Genomic DNA, 20,487 nt, shown 5'->3' with positions numbered 1-20,487 from the left:
ACTGAGGCTGTAAAACTCGTTATTTGCTCATTTCTTGTCAGGACAATGTCTTTTATGCTTTTGAACATTAAATTGTTAAATGTTAGTTCTCTTTGCACTTTTACTGTCCTACCTGTCCTGATAACAAAGATTTGCTGTAGTGGGCAAGGTGCCTGCATCAACTTTAGCTGTTGTCTTTAGAGAGCATGTGCATCTGTTCATTGTGTCAGCTGATAACTGAGCTGGCTGATCGCTGTGTCAGCAAGCAAAGTCTCTCTTCCATGTCCGTAATTCTCCAGCTCTAAACATACTTGACAGTTAGCTGATGACCTTAGAAAGTCTTTTCATCTCTGACTCCACAAGTGGTGGCGTGACTACTGGGAAAGTGTTTTGGCAAGGGTAATAATAGCTTAAAATACATTGAGGTTAAAAGCAAACATCTAAATGCATTTGTCCAAATGACAAAGACGAGCCACTGTTTATGAAGTCTCATGCACAGCTGCAGTAGCTGCAATATGAACAGGCACTGTTTGACTTCTCTGCTGGTTTCCAGCCATTTTTTCCCCAGCTCTTTGGTGTTTAACGAACAGAAACTGATGTCTAGTATTTAAATGGATTTCAGGATCTAGTGAAACAGAGGATATCACATTTCCTTATGCACAGTAAATAGGTTTTGTGACTTCCATCAGCAAAACCTCTGAGCATTTTTAATGAGATTTATGCGGCTGTCATGGTCTAGTGCATTATAAAAGCAAAAAGGGGAAAAGAATGATTGTCAGATTTTTGGTGGGCAGAGTAGTCTTTTAGAACTGCAGAGGGATTCCCTTGTTCTGCTGAGAGCAGAACAAGAGTGGGTGAATCCTGTGCTCATCCTACGCTCCTAGCTTGGAACTCATCAACCCTTTGCTGCGTATTGTCTGTCACTTTAAGGAAAGCCTTTATCTGAGAATAACAGTAGAGAATAGGGTTTTGATAACCAGAAGGTAGAACAGGCTGATACAAAACAAAACCAAGACTTCTTCTTCGAGGGCACCCTACCTGTAGTACTGCATTCAGCTTTGGTGCCCCCAACACAAGAGGAATATGGACCTTCTCAAGCAAGTCCAGAGAAGGGCTACAAAAATGATCAGAGGCCTGGAGCACTTCTCCTATGAAGACAGGCTGAGAGAGTTGGGCTTGTTCAGCCTGGAGAAGAGAAGGCTCTGGGGAGACCTTAGAGCAGCTTCCCGTGCTTGAAGGGGGCCTAACAAGAAACCTGGTTTGGGGTTTTTTACAAGGGCATGTAGTGGTAGGACAAGTGGGAATGGCTTTAAACTGAAAGAGGGGAGAGTTACATTAGACATGAGGAAAAAATTCTTCACTGTAAGGGTGGTGAGGCACTGGCACAGGTTGCCCAGAGAAGCTGTGGCTGCCCCATCCCTGGAAGTGTTCAAGCCCAGGTTGGACGGGACTTTGAGCAACCTGGTCTGGTGGAAGATATCCCTGCACATTGCAGGGTGGTGGGAACTAGATGATCTTTAAGGTCCCTTCCAACCATAACCACTCTATGATTCTCCGTGTTATGTTTCTTTTTTTGTTGTCTTTTTAGCAAGGGAGAGTGAGGGATGGAGGGTAGCAGCCATACTTTTCACCAGATACATTTTCTTTACAAGAATGTGATTCTAGCAAGATGAAAAACTTGAGCATGGCTTTTGTTGAGCTGAGCTTCCAGGGCAGTGTTTCTGTAGCCCCTTGGCTCCAATCTATTAAAGATTATTCAATTTAAAAGTTGTGCCTTAATGCTGACAAGAGTGTAGAGAGGGCAGTCACCTGAACATCCCGGCAAGCCCTAAGAATAACGTATTCTTAGAGTAACCTTCTGGAAAACCTAAAAAGCAAGCAAAAGTGTCGCAATTCTTCCTGTTCAAAACCTTGGTCCATGTTGGACCATTTTGTAATGGGCCCTGCCAGAGCAGACTGTAATATGCAGGTTACGGAAAAATAGGTCGAAATGGGTGTTGACCCTTGGGTGGGAGGGGTTTGTAATCTTTAGTGGGGGGGTTGGAACTAGGTGATCTTTGAGGTCCCTTCCAACCCAAACCATTCTATGGTACTATAGTAACTATTCTCCATTGTCTAAACACAGGAAGACCCAAAAGGGGATCAACTTGAATCAAGTTTTACTTCTACAATGTACTTAACCACTAGGCAAAGTAGTAGTTAAAATTTGTCTATAATTCAAACAAGAAAATGAGAACAGTTTTCACCAACAGAGCCTTGCCTCTGCAGCCTTCACGGTGAGCTGCCACATGTCCGCTCACACCATGCTGCATTCGAAGTGGTGTTTTCTTGGTTGATAGCTAGCCAAATGCCTCAGCTGCTCATACAAATGGTTCAATGCAAATCAGTGAGATTTTCTAGGCAGAAGCAGTTAATATTTCAGCAAGCAACTGCAGATAAAATTGCTGTGTCAGATTGCATGGCAAAGAGAGCTGTTGCCCTTGTTCAGAAAATTCTTTGCCAGGAGAGTTTGCAGACCTACCCATTTCAATAATATGAAAAATTCTGCTTTCACATCAGCTTTGGCATGTTCAGAGTCTCTGTGTGCTAGGGTTTTTTTTACATGGTTTTTCTAGTTTGGAAGAATCAAAGATTAAACAGGGTGTTTTCCACCCCCTGGCAAACCTCAGGAGGTGGGTTACTGCTACAGGCTTTGCTCTGGTTCTGCAATTATCCTAATGTGTATAATATTAGGATAAGAGGTCATTGCATCATTCAGGTCCTTCTGAGAAACTTCTTGCTATCTGCTCTATTTAGATAAGCATGTTCATGTGTGTGTGGATGCATTTTGGTTTTCCAGCTGATTTTCCAAAGAGAAGTGGGCCTTTTGCTGCATTCTGTTGCCTTCCCTACATGCAGAATTTGTCAGATTCCCAGAAAATGTCTGTCTTGAAACATGTCAGTCCAATAACAGTGAAAAAAAGCAGATTAAATTTTGCACCATGGTTTGCTTCAACAAACCATATTTTTTTAAGAAATAGATTGATTCTGCTGTGAAAAAAACATGCCAACGAAGCACAACAGCTTTTTCTATCTCAGCCCACATGTCTGCCATTTTTGCCCCCACTCTCCTAAATATGTCTGTGTCACCCAAAGGACATAGTCCTGGGCTTTTGGCCAATATCCTGGGCTTGAATTCCCACATAGGAAAGCATTTACTTAGGAAAATAATATCATGTGGCAGCCGGTAGGCACAATACTACCTCTACTGCCAGAATGTACTGACTCTAAATGAAGCTGTGGCAGATGGCCTGAAATGTTTCAGTGCTTTCTTTCTCTAGACCAGGATTATCCAATTAACTTATACTATGGTGCTTTGGGTCATTTTACCATGTTCTAGTCAGACAGGTGGGATGCACCGAATCTGGCTTTGCTGGACCAAGCAGGGTCTTCAGGTGGGCTAAAGGCAGTGTACAACCAAATCCCTGGGACTGCAGGTTCCTAGTGTGGCTGAACCACAGTGGGAAGAAACGTGGGGTGATCCGTCTGGACACCAGGAAAAACATCTGTTGTAATGAGAAGAAATGGACATCAGGTTCAGATCATGACCAAGTCCACTATTTGAGTAGCCCTGATTTAGATAAGGGTGACATTTTACTTGTGAATGATGCTTTTATAAGCACCATACCTGCAGAAGTAGCTTTATGTTATTGTTTATTGAGCGTTTTTCTCATGCATGGTAATTGGTAGATGGAGCAAAAGGCCAGTAGGACCTTTCTGTTGTTGTGATTAGATAAATCCATAAGTGAACAAATAGGTTATTTTCATTAAGCAGGTGGTGATGCATAGGGAGATTTGGTATAGCTGAGGGAAAATATATGGGAAAGAGTAAGAAAAGGTCAAATATGACATCGAGATTTGGGGGTTTGGGACAGAGAGAGGCTAGTGCAATCATTTTTAGTGTATCAGAATAGTAGGTAGAGGAAAATGGCTAGCTGTCATTTTGCTAGTTTATTAGAAGTAATGACTTTGAAGTGTAACCTAGTAAATACAGTCCATCGAACCAGAATTAGGCCAGCTGCGTATTACTGGAATAGCTTAAGGAAAATGTCCTTGTCTGGTCTATCCTCTTCTCTGGATATATGTTTTCACTCAGTTAAGAAAAGTCAGTGGAATTACATTTTAAAGTGTTGTCACTTCACAGTCTGTCATAGGGCTTTTGCCAGCTCCCTTCAAAAGGAGTTAGTGCCTAGAACTGTGCCAGCTGGTTGATCTGATCCTCCCGCCACTTTACTAGAAAATCTAAATATACAGCAGTATGAGCTGAAATATGTCTGCTGTCCTGTTTTGCAACTATTCTGCATTTGAATGAAGAACTACTTTCTCATTAAAACAGTACTGAAGCTCTCTCTATCTTTCTGTTCTATAGGTTGTCATTTTGTATTTTGAGCCAAGTGTATTTCGCTGTGTTCTCCTAAGATGGGTTCGTCTTCTGGGCTTTGCTACTGTTTATGGAACTGTGACGCTCAAACTGCACAGGTATTTCGCATATTAATTTCCATCTCTGTGGGAGTATGTGCAATCTGTGTGGGTACGTAGATGGAAGAGCTGCAAATATTATCATAAACAAGCGCCGTTTCTGATTTTTAAAACCACTGTGCATTTCTCCTCATGATTGCTCAAATTATATGCCACTAATCCCAGTAGAGAACTGTGAATGCAGACAGGATTCGATGAAGAATCTATACATCAGCTGTGAAATTGTACAAGAACCCCTTTTCACACGAGGTGAATGTATGTTCCTTGAACACAGGAAATACAGAGGTGTTTGTAGACTATTCAAAAGTTTCTTTGTAAAGTGTTCATAGAGAGGTGTTTAGATACAGCAACGGTGGGTAAAACAATACAGAATGGTGTATATACTTACTATGTTTTCTTATGGCTCATAAGTCAAGGGCTGATTGCTTCAGGCAATCACAGCAGATAGGCTATGTGCTTACAAATATCAGTGCCTGTCAGCAAAAATGTGTGGGAAGTTCTGGGTTCCACAGAAGTTCTGGGCAGTGCATTCACATGCAATTCACAGACCCAACTTCAAGTCCCACTTCTACAGTCCCCTTAAAAATTGAAGCCTTTTCTGGGTCTGCTGGATAAAATCTTAATGTTTTTTCTTCTTTAAACTTCAGTGCAAAAAATTACTGATACATTCTGTAAGTATTCTTATTGGAGCAAAGAGATCTGCAGTGTGTATATATTGGTACTTGGACATCTCGGACAAAGTAGGCTTGTTCATCTTAGTTTCATTACTGTGTTGGCATGTTCGAAAGACAAGGTTTGATATTATGCTAGTAAACTGAATGAGGACTGAGAATATCTTGTGGTTTATGTTGCACTATTGGCATGTCACATTTTTGGTGGAAAACCCTACTTTCCCATTGAAATAGAGCCTCTTCTTGCAGCTCTCTTTTATTTGTGTCCCTGGTTAGAAGTGTACGTGTTGGCCGGTTAACTCTGACTGTATAATACTATGTCTGGCCACATCTTTGCATTGAAATCCATCCAGAAAATCCTACACCCTCGTGGTATTTTCTGGAATGATCAATTTCTGATGCAAAAAGAGTAACAACTAGGGCACTATAGAAAAGAGATAACAGAACTGATGACTTTGCTTGTATCGTTTGTTATCTATAGCTCAGATATATAGAGAAACAGCCTAAGACTATGGAAGGCTCACGTTGTCATTGCAGTTCTGCTACCCTAAGAGGTTGTTTATATGATTTTACATGATGTGAGGAAGTAATATCCTGACAGGGCAGTTGATCTTCTGTTTGTATGAGGTGAGGACAGGCTGCAAAACTGGGCAGAAAATCTTGCACTTCTGCTTTGCTTATTCAGCTGTTTGGTGTTACTTGGCACCTCTGCTGACAGGGTCAGCAAACATGACAAAGATTGAATAGGAAACCAAGAATGAACTACATCCTTATCCTTGATCAGCACAAAACAATGAAGGCTAGCAGCAGACTGGACTGTATTAACAGGACAGCAGCCAGAAGGCTGGGGGAAGTGATCATTCAACTTTACTCAGCAAGCCTTTGACCATATCTGCAATTCTGGGTCCAGTTTTAGACTCTCCCAAGACATCAATGAACTTGAGTGAGTTCACTGAAATGTCATCAAGACGTTCAGGGCTTGGAGCACTTGCCCTGGAAGGAGAGGTTGAGGGAACAGGGCTTGTTCAGCCTGGAGAAGAGATGGTGTTTGAGTGACCTGGGAGCAGCTATCTGACACCTACAAGGACGTTACTGAGAAGGTGGAGCCATGCTCTTTACATCAGTGTGTATTGGGAGAACAAAAGATGATGACAAATTGAAAAGGGAGATTTCAACTTTATACAACATAAATTAGCGCCAGGGTTAGGGGAAACATTTTTGCTATTAGGGTAATTAGGCAGTGGAGCTGGTTGCCTATGAGGTTGTGAATTTCCATACTTGGAGGTTGTCAAGACCCAACTGGATAAAGCCTCGAGCAACTGGTCTAGATTCAGCGTCAAGCCTGCTGTGAGCATGGATGACCTTGTAAGGTAATTCCAACCTGAGTAATTCTGTATTTCTTTGCGAAGAATGAAGAGGAAAAAACCCCAACTATTTAGTATATGAATCTAGAATTATTTTCTCTAGGAATCTATCTTTGTTTTCCATCAGGGTATCCTGACCATTCGTCTCCTACATTCTTTATATCGTGGTCTTTTTAGTACTTAGTATTTCAGTCCAGGAGAGCACCTTGCAAAAGACTGAGTCAAGTTAGATGATATGTTTTATTACATATACTTGTAACAATTATGCTAATTAGGAATAATACGATGCTAATAGAAATGTGGTAGAATTTTTGGCAGTCTAATTTAATGCACAGTCATTGCAGGGTTGAAGAATGGCTAACTGCAGGCACCACAAATACTCATGACAAGCACTGGTTCCCACCTGCAGGTAGCCTGTGTCTTGCCTGGGGGAAGAACTGATTGCTAGCAAGGAACTTATGATTTTTCTAAGCTTAATGGGAAAACCAGTCCTGTGTAAAAGTGACTATTAAGGGTAACTAGAAAGTCTAAAGCTGTATTTCTCAACAAATGAGGTGCTTTGAGTAGCACTGGAATGTGAAAGTTATGCAAAGCCAGGTAGGAGGCACTAGAAATATTTGTTTTCTTTGTGGCTTTTTTCCCCCATAGCTTCCCACTTCCCAAGGAGGTGTCTGAGGTTTTGTTATGGTCAAGCATCAAGGAGAAATCAGAAAAGTAGCTAAAAGCAGATGCTTAAGGAAGAGTAAAAGAACAGGGAAGTCGTACTGATTCATTCTTTCAACACCTGTCACAGTCAGTTTCTACAGTGCCTCATCTTAAATTGCCTCTTTCTTATTCATTGTGCGTTTTTAAAATAATGAGCTGATGTTTATGGGGGTGGAAGGTTGAGGGTAAGGAAATGAGCTTAATTTAAGACATACAGCTGTAGACCTGTGAACATAAAAATACTTTTCTCAACAATGAATTTTTCAAAATAATTCTCTGAAGGAATAATGATGTTTCAGATTTAACCTTTTAGTTTTAAAAGAGCTGTTGATGTTGCATCTTTCAGTATATTTCTGAAGACTCTTTGTGTCCTTTTATGAGCACTGTATTTTATGGAATTATCTCATTATTTTCAGTATTTTGTGAACTTCTGCCATATTGGTGTCAGGATTAATACAAAATCCTTAACTCTGGGTTAAAGCGTAAGAAAGGAAGAAAGCTATAGGTTTATGCATACAGACATATGTATATGTGTGTGTGTATACAGAGGACAGCTTACAGACATTTTAGGAGAATGAAACCCAAGAACAGGGTCATTAGTTTGTGGGAGTCTCCATTTCTTATATTACTAGGAGAAACAGAGGAAAGTGGGGAAGTGAGGAGAATGAGAAGGTATGGAGAACATAATGCTCCAGATATGGAAAACAAGACAATGACATACAATGGCTTTTTTCTAAGTAGTGATGGTGGGATGGGCGTGTTAGTGGGAGGACAAGATCTTAACACTGTGAGGCAATTCTGCACTTCTTCTAAATGCTATGCTAAGATTACATTGCTGTGCCTTGCCATCTGGAACAGTCGGAGCAAGTAGTGGCCCTTTCTACAGATCTTTGTAGGTGATAAAGAAAGGATGAGAAGACCAGTGTGGGTAGTGTGCAGTGGTGGACATATGACTTAGTGGTGGCCATGATTTAGTGGTTGTCTTGGTAGTGTTAGGTTTGAGGTTGAACTTGGTGATCTTAAGGGTCTTTTCCAACCCAAAAGAGTCTGTGATTCTCTGTGTCACAGTTCAGTATCTTACAGAAGAGGAGACTGATGCTAGCAGAGAAATCCAAGATGTCAGTTTGCTTCTCGAAGCACTTGGGTAGAGGTCTGCATTGATGGTGAGAACATGAAAGAGGAGGTCATGGCATAACCTCCTCTTGTAGCTAGGGGAGGGAAAGAAGGTACAGATGATTTATCTGACTCTCTTTCTGAGGGATTTGTGGGACTTCCTCTAACTGAATGATTTCCCCTCTCCTGCTGAAAGTGCGCAGGCTGCAACCTGAGTTAGTATTGACTCCAAGATGGCTTTCTCTAGGAATTGGGTTTGAATTAACAGTTAATACAGAGAAAAACTCATGTTAGTTTTGTGCAGTTATGTAACAAAGGTGTGATCTCAAGTTTCTTTATTAACTTTAATTCCTGATAATACAGAAAAAGCTCAGTGACACCATGTTTCTGTATCTTCCATGCACCATCATAGCAGGAGGTTCGATGTGCTGTTTCCCTGGTTTCTGGCTACGTCGCCTTAAGCAGGAGAAGGGAAGGGGTATGTGGTCAGGCACGAAGCTGCCATCAGAGAAGCAGTAAGTGCTGTGTCTGGTATGCAAGTCTGTGCAGATCCCTGCAGAGAGGCAGATGAAGGCATGAAGACTTTTTTTCTGGAGAGGGGAGAGACGCCCAGTCTGAACCCTTGGCTGAACATTATTGCCAGAGCACTGCGTGTTATCATTCCGGCTTCAGAAAGAAGGGCAGCTGGACTTTAGAAAATAAGCATCCTGCACTGACAAGATACGTGTTTTGTACTGCCACTTTCTCTTCTGCAAGGAAAATTATCTCAAGAAGGTTCCAAATTTTCCAGTGCTTGGCAGAGAAGGGCTCACAGCCATATACGTTTTGCTGTGGGCTGCTGGAGCTCCATGCCTCTGATGCTCCTGCAGCTGTAGCTCCTTGTTGTGCCTCTTCTCTTCAATTTGTGTTTGTGTGAGAGCTTCATGACACTGCTTTGAATATCAGAGCCAGCAGCAGTGCAGAAACTGAAGATTAAAAAAGAGCCTTCCTTCATTACTGTCACGTCACTATCATCAGCTTCATTTTCTTGTCCTGATGACTCAGATGAAAGGGAGGTACCTAGAGCCAGCTAAGAGAGACATGGAGAACAAAGAAAGGCATCGGGTACTTTTGGTATTTATTATTAATTTAATTTAATTTGGAAAAAGTAAGTGTTACATGAGAGCAGGGCATCCCTGTCCTTTTCCACTGCTTTTTCCACATGTAGCACATTTATCCATCTTTGTTCAAACAACGAGAGCAGTACATGGAAAATATTAATGCGTTCCTATGTCATTTGCATTATTTGAAGCTTGCATCACTGATGCTTCTTTCTGATGAAGAGACTTCAAAGATAGCACTGAATAGCAGGTTGTACACACTGGTTCTACAAAGCTTTGAGAAAAACAGTGTTGGGGCAGAAAACAGACCATGCAAAGGTTCCTGCTGAAACCCACAGTGTCAGCAGGTTCCTCTCTGCCTGGTGTTCCTGGGTGGTCAGTGGGCACGTGCTGCTGGTGGCTTCCACACTGTACTTCGTGCCTGGATGCTGGGGGAAATGGCAGAGAAATGGAGGCTTTAAGGGCTTGGAGCAGAGCGAAAGGCTGGGAGGTACAGTTTAGTGAGGAAGAGAGTTGGATTTGCTGAAAAAGTGTTTTGTGCACATACAGTAGGAGTTCATAACGAACAAAGTTTCACTGATTAGACAGGTCATGGAAAAATCTGTTTTCTTGTTAATATGTTTTAACCTAATTAATTTCCTGAGTGTAATTCATTTCTCTTGCCTGCAGCCAACCTTTGCTAGTTTGTTTATTTATTTTTGTAGCATACGAAAAACCCCAGGGCTTTAGATAACAACTTAGAGAGGTTAGTAAATTCCATATAGCATTCCTGTATGATGCACATTGAAGATGGCATTCTCATTTTTGTAGTTCTTCTAGATTAAATAAGAGTCACATTCTGCTTTATTGTGGCTTTTTCCTTTTAAAATCTGCGTTATTAAAATCTTATTTAGTCTTTTGTATCCCTGCCATTCTCAAGCAAGAACTAGCCTTAACTAGACAGCATAATGGTTCTGTTTCATATTTCTGAATAAAATAGCTACTTTTATATGTATACGCTAATAAAATGTAGCACAGCTGTTATGAAGACACTCAGTGCAGAATTAATCTTGATGGAGCACAGTGTAGAATTGGGACTAATAAACATTATCTTTAAGCAAAAAAAATCAGCAGCACACAAAGTATGTAAGATTATTAGAGTACAGTGATCCTGAAAATATTCTCATACATATTCCTATTAATATTTAATTTATATAAAATATTGTAGATAGAGCTGTACAGTTCCAAGGGCTGCTTTTTTAAATCGCCTTAATATAGCACGCATTTTGCTTTGTCGTAGTAGACCGAGTTTGGCTGGGAAAGTTCAAAGAGAAGGTAAAGAAAGTATCTGGGGCTTTAATATTAAATTATATTGCTGTCATAATTAGGGAAAAAAAACAGCCGTGGGTTGGAAGGCCCTTTGCAATGATCCACAGGAATTACAAGACCTTTCAGATGTCTTTTGGTGGCATGCAAGAGCACCATGGCAGATAATGGGAGAAAGGACTGGATTTGCTCATCAGATTACATGATAGCAGAAGGGCTTCAGAACTGGAGCTGGAACCCATCCTCTCAGAGACTTTGTTCAAGCTCAGGACCCACTCAAGTAGCAAAACTTCGTGCCGTGGTACAGCAGCAGCATCTTTGCACATGCACTTGCAATACAAGTAATGTAGCTGTACAGACTGGCAGGGGTTCCTCATTATTTTGGAAGGGCAGAATTGGTTAGTTGAACACGGTATCTGCTGCCCAGCTGGGTGGGATTATGGCATGAAAGAGGAACCAGGCATTGCACTGCAATACATGAGTTACAGGCTATTTGTGGAGGAGTGTGAAGCAGGAGTTAAGTATATGACTCACACAGGGGCTGATCAGAGTTAAGTGGAAGCAGAGATCTGCAGATCACATATGCTGATTGTCAGTGCAAAATCATGATGGGAGGGGAGGCTTCTGGTGGGCTACTGTGAAGGGTCAGGAGGAAGCCTGATACTATTTAGTATTTTCAGTTCCAATGAAGAACCAAGCACAAAATGATTAATCATAAAATTTGAGGATAATGCAAAGCTTGGTGAAACGGTAAGTTTTGTTTCAGAAAGGATAGTAATGAAAAGTAATCTTTATTGCTTGGCAACTTGGGCTTAGTTAAAGAGATACACTTGAATGCAGCCAAGAGACAGATCATAGTTAGGGACGAGTTAAAGACACAAAATTGAGAAGAATAGGAGTTTTAGAGGTTATCAATAGAGATTGATTTTGCAGCAGTGTCGTGGTTTGAGCCCAGCCGGTAACTCGGAACCATGCAGCCGCTCGCTCACTCCCCCTTCTTTTTCCTCCCCCCGCTCCTGGAGGGATGGGGAGGAGAATCGGAAGAATTTAACTCCCACGGGTTGAGATAAGAGCAGTCCAGTAACTAAAGTATAATACAAAACCACTACTGCTACCACCAATGATAATAATGATAAGGGAAATAGTGAGGGGAGAGGATACAACTGCCTCCGGTTTGCATACTGGGTATGATGTGCCATGGTATGGAATACCCCTTTGGCCAGTTTGGGTCAGGTGTCCCATCTCTGCTCCTCCCAGCTTCCCCTCCTCCCTGGCAGAGCATGAGACTGAGAAAGTCCTTGGTCGGAGTAAACATTACTTAGCAACAACTAAAAACATCGGTGTTATCAGCGTTGTTCCTAGGCTGAAAGTCAAAAACACAGCACTGCACCAGCTGCTAAGAAGGAGAAAAAATGACTGCTATACCTGAACCCAGGACAATATCCACTCCTTATTCCATACCATTCACGTCATGCTCAGATCCCACATTTTTTTGGGTATACCATCACTTTTGTCTCATATATATATATATACACACTCACACCCACACACAAAGAGAGAGATATCATTCCTTAGTCCATGGACCAATCCCTATAAAATTGCTGAATTCATCCAGTCCATGACGTCAGGCTCCATCTCTTGTAACAGTCTTTCAGGGCAGGAGGGAAGGTGTGTAGTGTTGGGCTGTTGCCTGCTGATGACACCGCCAAACTCGTCTGGGCACTGCTGAGTTCGTCTGGTTTCCTCAAAATTCGTTCTTTGTTGGGGGGATGATCGGAAGGAAGTCAGGGTCAGTTGCTGGTGAGCGAGGTCTGGCGTGAATGCACACCCATAGCAGCAGCAATGGAGGGGATGGACCGAGCCGGTTGCAGGCTTGCACTGTCGACTTTCCCAGGGTCCTTCTGTGACCATTGCTGAAGGACCTTGATCATGGCATCCTTCTCAATTATTTTGGTATGGAGATTCTTTATTGTGTACTCCATGTCCAAAGATGTTACCAAAGAGGTAACATCTTTGAGACTAATACAAATGCATTATGTCCTGTTCCTCAGATGCATTCTTAAAGGAGGTTTGCAATAGGTGGATGTGGTTTAGAAAGTATTTGAGGGCTGGGAAAAGTGCTTGATACTGTGAAACCTGATCTGTTTTTTAGATCAGCAAAAAGACTGAGCACTGACTTCTTGGGTGGTGTATAAACAAGCAGGGAGAGAAAAAGTAGTCACAAAAGACTCTTTAATCTATTGGACTGAGGTTTAATAATATCTGGTAGCTGGAAGCCAAAGCCGAGGAAATTCAAATGAGCAATCTGGCACAAATTCTTCTCAGAGGGGTGCTTAGCTGTTGAGAAAAAACTAACAGGAGACATGAGGAATTTTTTGTGCTGCTTTCAGATCAAGACTGAATCCCTTCTTGAAAGATATTCTAAGGTTAAATACTACTACAAATTACAGGAGTTTCTATAGAAAAATGTAATGATCTTCAACTGATCAAGCTATATAATTTAATGGTTAGTCCTATATTTGGCCTTTATTTTACGAACATACAATAGAAATTATAGCATTCATGTTACTATGGGTCTATTGAGAAATTAAGCATATTTATAAAGTGAAATGATGTATTTATCTTTGTACTGTTTAGTGGGATACGCCAGCAGCTTTGAAATCAGTCCTGATCTTTTACCCTAATGCAGATCTTTAGGGCTGGGAAAACTGGTGCCTGGGACAAATATTATCAGATATTAGTTCCTCTTTTCTGGGTTATTGTGATGGCCAAAAATTGCCATTACGTTTTTGAAAAATCGAGTCTTTATCTGACCAGTGGTAACCAACCACTGGTGACATAAAATAGTGTGTTGGCATACTGTAACATACACAGGGATAAAGCTTGGCAGCATTGTACCAGTCTGTACATTGGTGAGTTATCCTCATATATGCTTTTCTGAAGATGCCCAAGGTGCTCTAAGAATTTTACATGCAATGTATTAGATCCATGATCTGAGCTGGAAAGGCTAAGGCAGTGTTGCCTTAGCTGCTTGAGGCTCAGGAATCCATAGAAGCAATCCATAGATAGTAGGTCCTGAAGAAAGCTTCAGTATTTATTAATTCAGTTGCAAGTACCACGCAATTCCTTTCAGACCTAATCTGTAATATTTTCAATTAAAAATTACCACAGAATATTTTTATTAAAAATTAAAACTCTTTTGCTGTTCCAGAGCATTGCAGTACAGTGCACTGGCAGGTTTTACATGCAGCTGAGTTTTAATTTTTTTGATGTGCGTCCTACCTCTTTCATGTCCAAATGTGAGCCTCTCTACATAATTACAGTTAGTTGTATAGGGTTCAAGCTGGAGCCTCTGTTTCTGGGCAAATCTAAAAATATTAGTGGTTAATAATCAGGGTAGACTGTTGAGTGCCTATTCCTAATGTAAGAATTAAATTAGTTGGCAGCGCTGAGTTACTCAAGGGCCTCTGAGTCTCCTCGCAGCCATCACCACCAGTTGTGCTCTGCCAGTTCATAGCAGCACAGTCGTCCTGGTGGAGCCATGTTCTGCACTTGGCCTCTGCAACAGCAACATCTATTACTTCTCTGAATCTTCTTGAGCAAAACAATCTTTCTTGCCATTGCTGGGATTTCAGGGAGATGCCTCCTGTTCCTCCCACGTCTGCTTAGGGAAGATTTCAAGTTTGTGTGAGTATAGGGCTGCTGGTGGTAAAGCCCCTGCTTTGGGCAGCCTCTGCCTCAAGCATTGGCTTGCACAGATTTGTTGGGAAGCGGCAGCCACTCTTGTGACCACAAATCTTCCTAAGCTTTTTGTTTCTCCTTTCCTATCATTTCGTATATCCATTAAGCACCTCTCACTCTGGCATCAGTTTTCAGCAGTGCAGACTGCAGTTCTTGTTTTCATTTTTCTATTATAAAAAAAAAGTTAGGCAGCATCAACCAGGGATTCATTGGTGCTGCCTTGTTGCTGTAGGTGAAGCAGGGTCTTTCTCCGATATGTTTTTCAGCATTACTTTGTCATCATTTTCTACTATTCAGTTGTGAATAATGGAAGTTGGCATTACATGTCTGAAATCATACTTCAGTTCCAACTACATAAATTCATGGCCTCTAAACAAGGGCCAGTGACAGAAGGTACCATGGCAGTTTCATCAGGTGTAGTAGAAAGAGAATTTATATGTGTAAGTGTGGAATTGTTTGGTACCATTGTCTCACTGAAATAAGGTTCACAATTTGCAAACTGTTTATTTCCAGATGTTGCAATCAAATTTGTGTGCATATTTTTTCAGATCTTCTGTTCTTTTGCTTGTCTTTCTAGTTTTGACATGTGACAAGCTTTTAGGACTTTTTTCATGCTACTGTTTGTTTTGTTCTATAAAGTTGTGTATTAAACATTATATTTGAAATAATTTTTTATTAAACCATGTTTTTTCTAGCTGTCCTATGGTTTCCTTCCATGCATAAATGACTGTCATCTATTCCTTCTGACATATTTCTCTAGCACCTCAGAAATCACTCTCATTGGCCATGAACAAAACTCCATAGAGTGCTGAGACCCTTGAAACTAATGAAAGGGCTGGAATTACAGTCCTAGCTATGCCTTAGTAATAGCCTTAATTACTTTATGTGGGATCTTTCCGCAGCAGTAAGTCTGCCTTCTATCTTGGACCGGAGAGGCTTTTTTCTTCTTTTAAATCGGATTAACATAATCCAGCTCTGGACTTTGCTCCTCTGCACTTTTTCAGATGCTTTAGAGAATGTGGCTGCAATGACGAAATCTCTTCCAAGTTTTTATTCAATTTGAAAATCATACTTTGGCTGTTCAGAAAATAGCCTGTGTATTGCTCTGGAAACCCTATATGTGTTGACTGTCAAACTCTTCTTAGAAGTAGCAACTGATGGCTTCTGGTGAGTATCAGCTAGCATTGGGCTCTGATGAATAAAACCCTATTATACGCATAAAAAAGACACATTGACCATTTTACTGTTTGAACCTACTAGAATGTAGGGTTTTGCAAGGACATATATTGTGCAATGTTCAGTTTTCTCTGTGGCTTAGTCTCTTTCAAGAAAACTTTGTCAGTGTCCCTCAGAAATGTTGGCTGGCACTCAGTTCAATTTGTTGGCTTCCTATGTCAAAACCTCAGGGCTGGAAGCCCCATGAACAAACTTGTACTGTTTTTCACATTCTTCATTGGGATTTGCATTCACATTTGCTGTGCAGCTGAACCATCAGGATCACTGATACAGGCAAGACACGAAATCCTTATTGATCATTCTATGTGTTTTCATATCCTTTTCTTATTTGGGGGAAACATGATGGTGATAGCCACTGCCTGTTTATACTCCTCTTTGAACTTTGTTCGTGTGCTTGCTGTTTCTCTCATGTGGCATTCTGATATTGGTATTCGTTTATCTTTGCCCAGAGCCCCTAGCTCTCGTCAAAGATACCTAGACCCTTTGATGACTGTTCTAGAGTTCTTTCTGTACCAAAATCACACTTAGGTTTTGTCTTCCTGACTGAAAATTTAGGCATGCCCCCAGTGGGCATTTGCCATGCACTGAAGCATGGTGCAGAAGTACCAAACAAGTGCTGACACTTGATTTTCTCCCACAAGGTACAGTGTAATGCAGATGCCTGAAAGCAGTAGAGCCCTTCAACAGTGTGCCAGTCATAGAATCATTTAGGTTGGAAAAGACCCTTAAAATCATTGAGACCAACCATAAACCTAACACTGCCAGGTTCACCACTAAACCATTTTCCCAAGTGCCACATCTACATGTCTTTTAAATACCTCCAGGGATGGTGACTCAACCACTTCCCTGGGCAGCCTCTTCAAATATTTTACAACCCTTCCAGTGAAAAAAATTTTCCTAAAACCTAAAATCTAAGACTCCTCTGGAACAACTTGAGGCCAACTTGAGCAAAAAACCCTAACTCTTAACAAAGAGTTGAGGTACGCACCTCACTAACAAAGTCATGGTGCTTCCAGTCCTGATACTGGTGTGCTTTATTCTAATACAGCATCTCTCCGCCATATCCTGAAATGCCTGCTGAAGATGATGGTATTGCACAGATGCCTCAGCATTTGGTCTAGTCCATGTCCTCCAGGTTTTCCCTTGTTAGGGCATCCACATGTTTCTTTCACATTCTTTCTTTTATTGTAGCCTTACAGGGGCCAGGTTATACTTTTATCTAGTCTTCATTTTCCTTCTGGAGAACCAAAATTACCTATTCCCTTGCTAGTTTGTCAGAGCAACAAGTGACTCTTGAAGATACTGGAGATCAAAATTAGTGAGATGGGTTTTGTAGCTACCTTCTCAGAGGCAGTGAGCATTTAAGCTTAGCTGCTCCTTAGCTTGTTGCAGCCTGGATGAAGCCCTTGCAGGCTCTGATGTATGAAGAGCTGGCTACATGCTGTACCCTGGAAAGCCTCAGGTCTGTCATCATGCATCTGCATTAGCATGCAAAGTCAGCATCATCAATGCCATTTGCAAGAGTTGTCACATAGAATACAGAAAAAAAGTTATGTATCTCAAGACTATTTTCAATCAAAACAAGCCATGTTTTCTGTTCCCTTTTATCTTCATGTTCACCTAGACTGGGCTAATTTGTTTTGGTTTTGTCTTCATGCTATATGAAACATCACATTTAAGCTGCTTGCTAGATTTACAAGTCCAAATCTTTTTCTTGTGTGATTAGTTCTTGTTGCATGGACGTCACCAAGTCTGAATTGGGGCAATATCTGACTATTAATAACAAAAGAGTCTTATTAATTCCTCCTTTTTCCCGCATTTGTTTCTTTGGGTTGTGAAGGAAGGTCGTTGCCACAGCAGTTCTTAGCACTGTTTGATGTCTCTCTGATTGAAATATTTCTGTTTAAACAACACCTCTTAAAAAAATGGCTATCAACACTTTTCTACTCTGTGTGTGACCTCAGAGTGGAGCTGGGACTCTTCATCCTTGCTTCATCTTTGCAGGTTTTATGGAGCTTCAAGCTTATTGCATTTTCCTCTCATTCTGTTCATCCATTTTGTTGTCAGTAGGGTCTCATTGCTGCAAGTGGGTAGATTGCCTGGGTTTGCATCTTTTAGGTCTTTTACATTTGATTTCAGTGAGAACCTCTGAGTGTTTCATCCATCTCATAGCAATAAACCTCTTTCTTCTTGAGGATTGTGGCATTCAGATCAGCTCTCCCTTACGCTTGCTTAATGCTCCTTCAGAGCAGCAGAATAATTCTAATTCCATTTATCTTTAAATAGACACATTTTCCTTGTTTTTATATATTGGCTTAGAACCAATGACAACTAAACCTTTGACCTTAAATTGTCTCTTTTTTTTATTATTTTATCATGAACATAAAAATCAACATTTTTCAGAGTTCAGCTTATCAGATAAGGCTATTTCTTCCTGTGCAATATGACAGGAAACACAGAAGATGAGAGTTAATTTTTCTTGCAATTGACTTTTTTTTTTTTTTTTTTTATTGCAGAATGACAAATGAACAGAATGTTTCATTTATTTGTTGAAGTTTTATGTTGCATTGATATATATAACCTTGCAGGGGAGTATGAGTATTTCATTACTGCCTTCATTAAAATGGGTGACAATGTTGTCTAGTAATAATTTGGGAAATAAAAGTGAAGTGGGCCCCTGAGAGCAGAATCTGTGATACTTTATGGAATATTCAGTCAAAGCTCTGAGGAAGTTCATGGAAGTTCCATGGAAGTTACAGAAAAGAGCTTCTAAAGGTAACTATACTTCTAATGCTAATATACTTCTGAAGAGTATTAAATCTTAAGATTTAAGGTGTGAATAAAAAGCTTGTTTCAGAAACTAAGAAAATACATTTTTTTCCATCTATCTGTACATTTGTATACTGACTACACAAAGATTACAGAATCAGAAGAGTCGAGGTTGGCAAGGACCTCTGGAGATCATATAGTCCCACCTAATTGCTCAGAGCAGGCTCAGCCAGATAGGATGCTCAGAGCCATGTACAGTCAGGTTCTGAATTTCTCCAGGGATGAAGATCCACAATCTCTTTTGGCAACCTATTCTATTGTCTAACAACAATTACAGCAAAAAAGGGGTTTTTTATGTTTAAATGGAATTTCTTGGATTTCTTTTTGCATCCATTGCCTCTTATCTTGTCACAGGGCACCACTGAGAAGGGTCTGGCTCCATATTCTTTACTCCCTTCCATCAGATATTTATATATATCAATAAGATTCTTCCTGAGCCTTCTCTTCTCCAGGCTGAACAGCCCTCTAAGCCTCTTCCCTTATGGGAGATGCTCAAGTCCTTTAATAACCTTTGTGGCCCTCCACTGGGCTTAGCTCCAGTATGTCCGTGTCTGTCTTGTACCAGGGAGCCCAGAACTGGACACAGCACTCCAGGTGTGGCAACACAGCACTCCAGATGTGGCCTCAACAATGCTGAGTAGAGGGATAGGACCATCTCCCTCAACTTGCTAGATATACTCTGCCTCAGGCTGAGTACTCAGATATACTCAGCCACGAGGCTGCTGGCCACCTTTTCCACAAGGTACATTGCTGGCTCACAGTGAATTTGGTGTCCAACACTATCCCCAAGTTGTGTTCTACAAAGCCACTTTCCAGCCAGTCAGCCCCCAGCATGTACTGCTGCATGGGATTATTCTTGCCCAGCTGAAGGACTTGGCATTTTCCATTGCTGAACTTTGAGATTCCTGCTTGATCATTTCTCCAGCCTGTTTTGATCCTCCTGAATGGCAGCAAAACCATCCGGTCTCTCAGGCACTCCTCCCAGTTTTGTACCATCTCCAAACTTCCTGAGGGTGTACTCTGCTCCATTGTCCAGGCTGTCAATGAAGAGGTTAGACAGTGTTGGCTGCAGTATTGACTCTTGGTGACCGCAACTAGTGACTGGCATCCAACTGAACTTCTTGCCGCTAATCCACAACCCTCCAAGCCAGGCAGTTCAGCCAGTTTTCAGTCCAGCTCGCTGTCCTTTATCTCACCTTTATTTCATCAGCTTGTCTATGAGGATTTTATAGAAAACAGTGTCAAAAGTCTTTCTGAGTCAGGATAAACAATATCCATTGCTCTTCCCTCAGCAAGCCAGTCATCTTCTTGCAGAAGACCAGGTCAGTCAGGCATGATTTCATCTTCATAAATCCATGCTGACTACTCCCAGTCACCTTGTCCTTCGTGTGTTTGGAAAAGGTTTCCAAAAAGATTTATTTTTGTTACATTCCCAAGGATTGAGATGAGTTTGACCAGCCTGTAGTTCCTGGAATCCTCCTTCTTGCCTTTCTTGAAGATCAGAGTGACATTTGCTTTCTTCCAGTCAATAGTAACCTCCCCCGATCACTGTGACCTTTCAAAGACTATTGAGCGTGGCCTCACAATGACATTGGACAAATCTTGTCATGACTCATGCATGGACTTCAGTATATTGAGTTCACTTAAGTGTTCCCTGACCTGATTCTTCTCCATCAAGGTTAAATCTTCCTTGCTCTAGACTTCCCACTGGTCTTGGGGACCTGAGATTCCTGAAAGCAAGTCCTACTAGTAAAGATTGAGGCAAAGACAGCACTGAGTATTTCAGTCCTTTCTGTGTCATTTGCCACCAGGTCCTTGCATCATTCATCGAGGACCTGGTGGCCTTGCTGAATGAGGGCCTGCATTTTCCCTAGACTTTTTATTTTTTGCTTCTCTACACCTCTAGAAGCCTTTCTTGTTGCCAGC

General features: G+C 41.2%; 1 protein-coding gene across 2 annotated transcripts in view; it reads left to right on the top strand.

Moving 5' to 3' along the window:
• Positions 1 to 20,487, top strand: part of GPR158 (G protein-coupled receptor 158) — a 189,031-nt gene that overhangs the window by 129,439 nt on the left and 39,105 nt on the right. For both annotated transcript variants that reach the window (XM_030503477.1, XM_030503471.1), the window contains exon 6: positions 4,388 to 4,497. In XM_030503477.1, the coding sequence (XP_030359337.1) occupies positions 4,388 to 4,497 (110 nt within the window). The remainder of the gene's footprint in view (positions 1 to 4,387; positions 4,498 to 20,487) is intronic.

The sequence above is a fragment of the Strigops habroptila genome, chromosome 1 (genome assembly GCF_004027225.2).
Source record: "Strigops habroptila isolate Jane chromosome 1, bStrHab1.2.pri, whole genome shotgun sequence".
Taxonomy (NCBI): domain Eukaryota; kingdom Metazoa; phylum Chordata; class Aves; order Psittaciformes; family Psittacidae; genus Strigops; species Strigops habroptila.
Note: the sequence above shows the minus strand (reverse complement) of the source record. Positions and strands in the feature narration are given on the sequence as shown.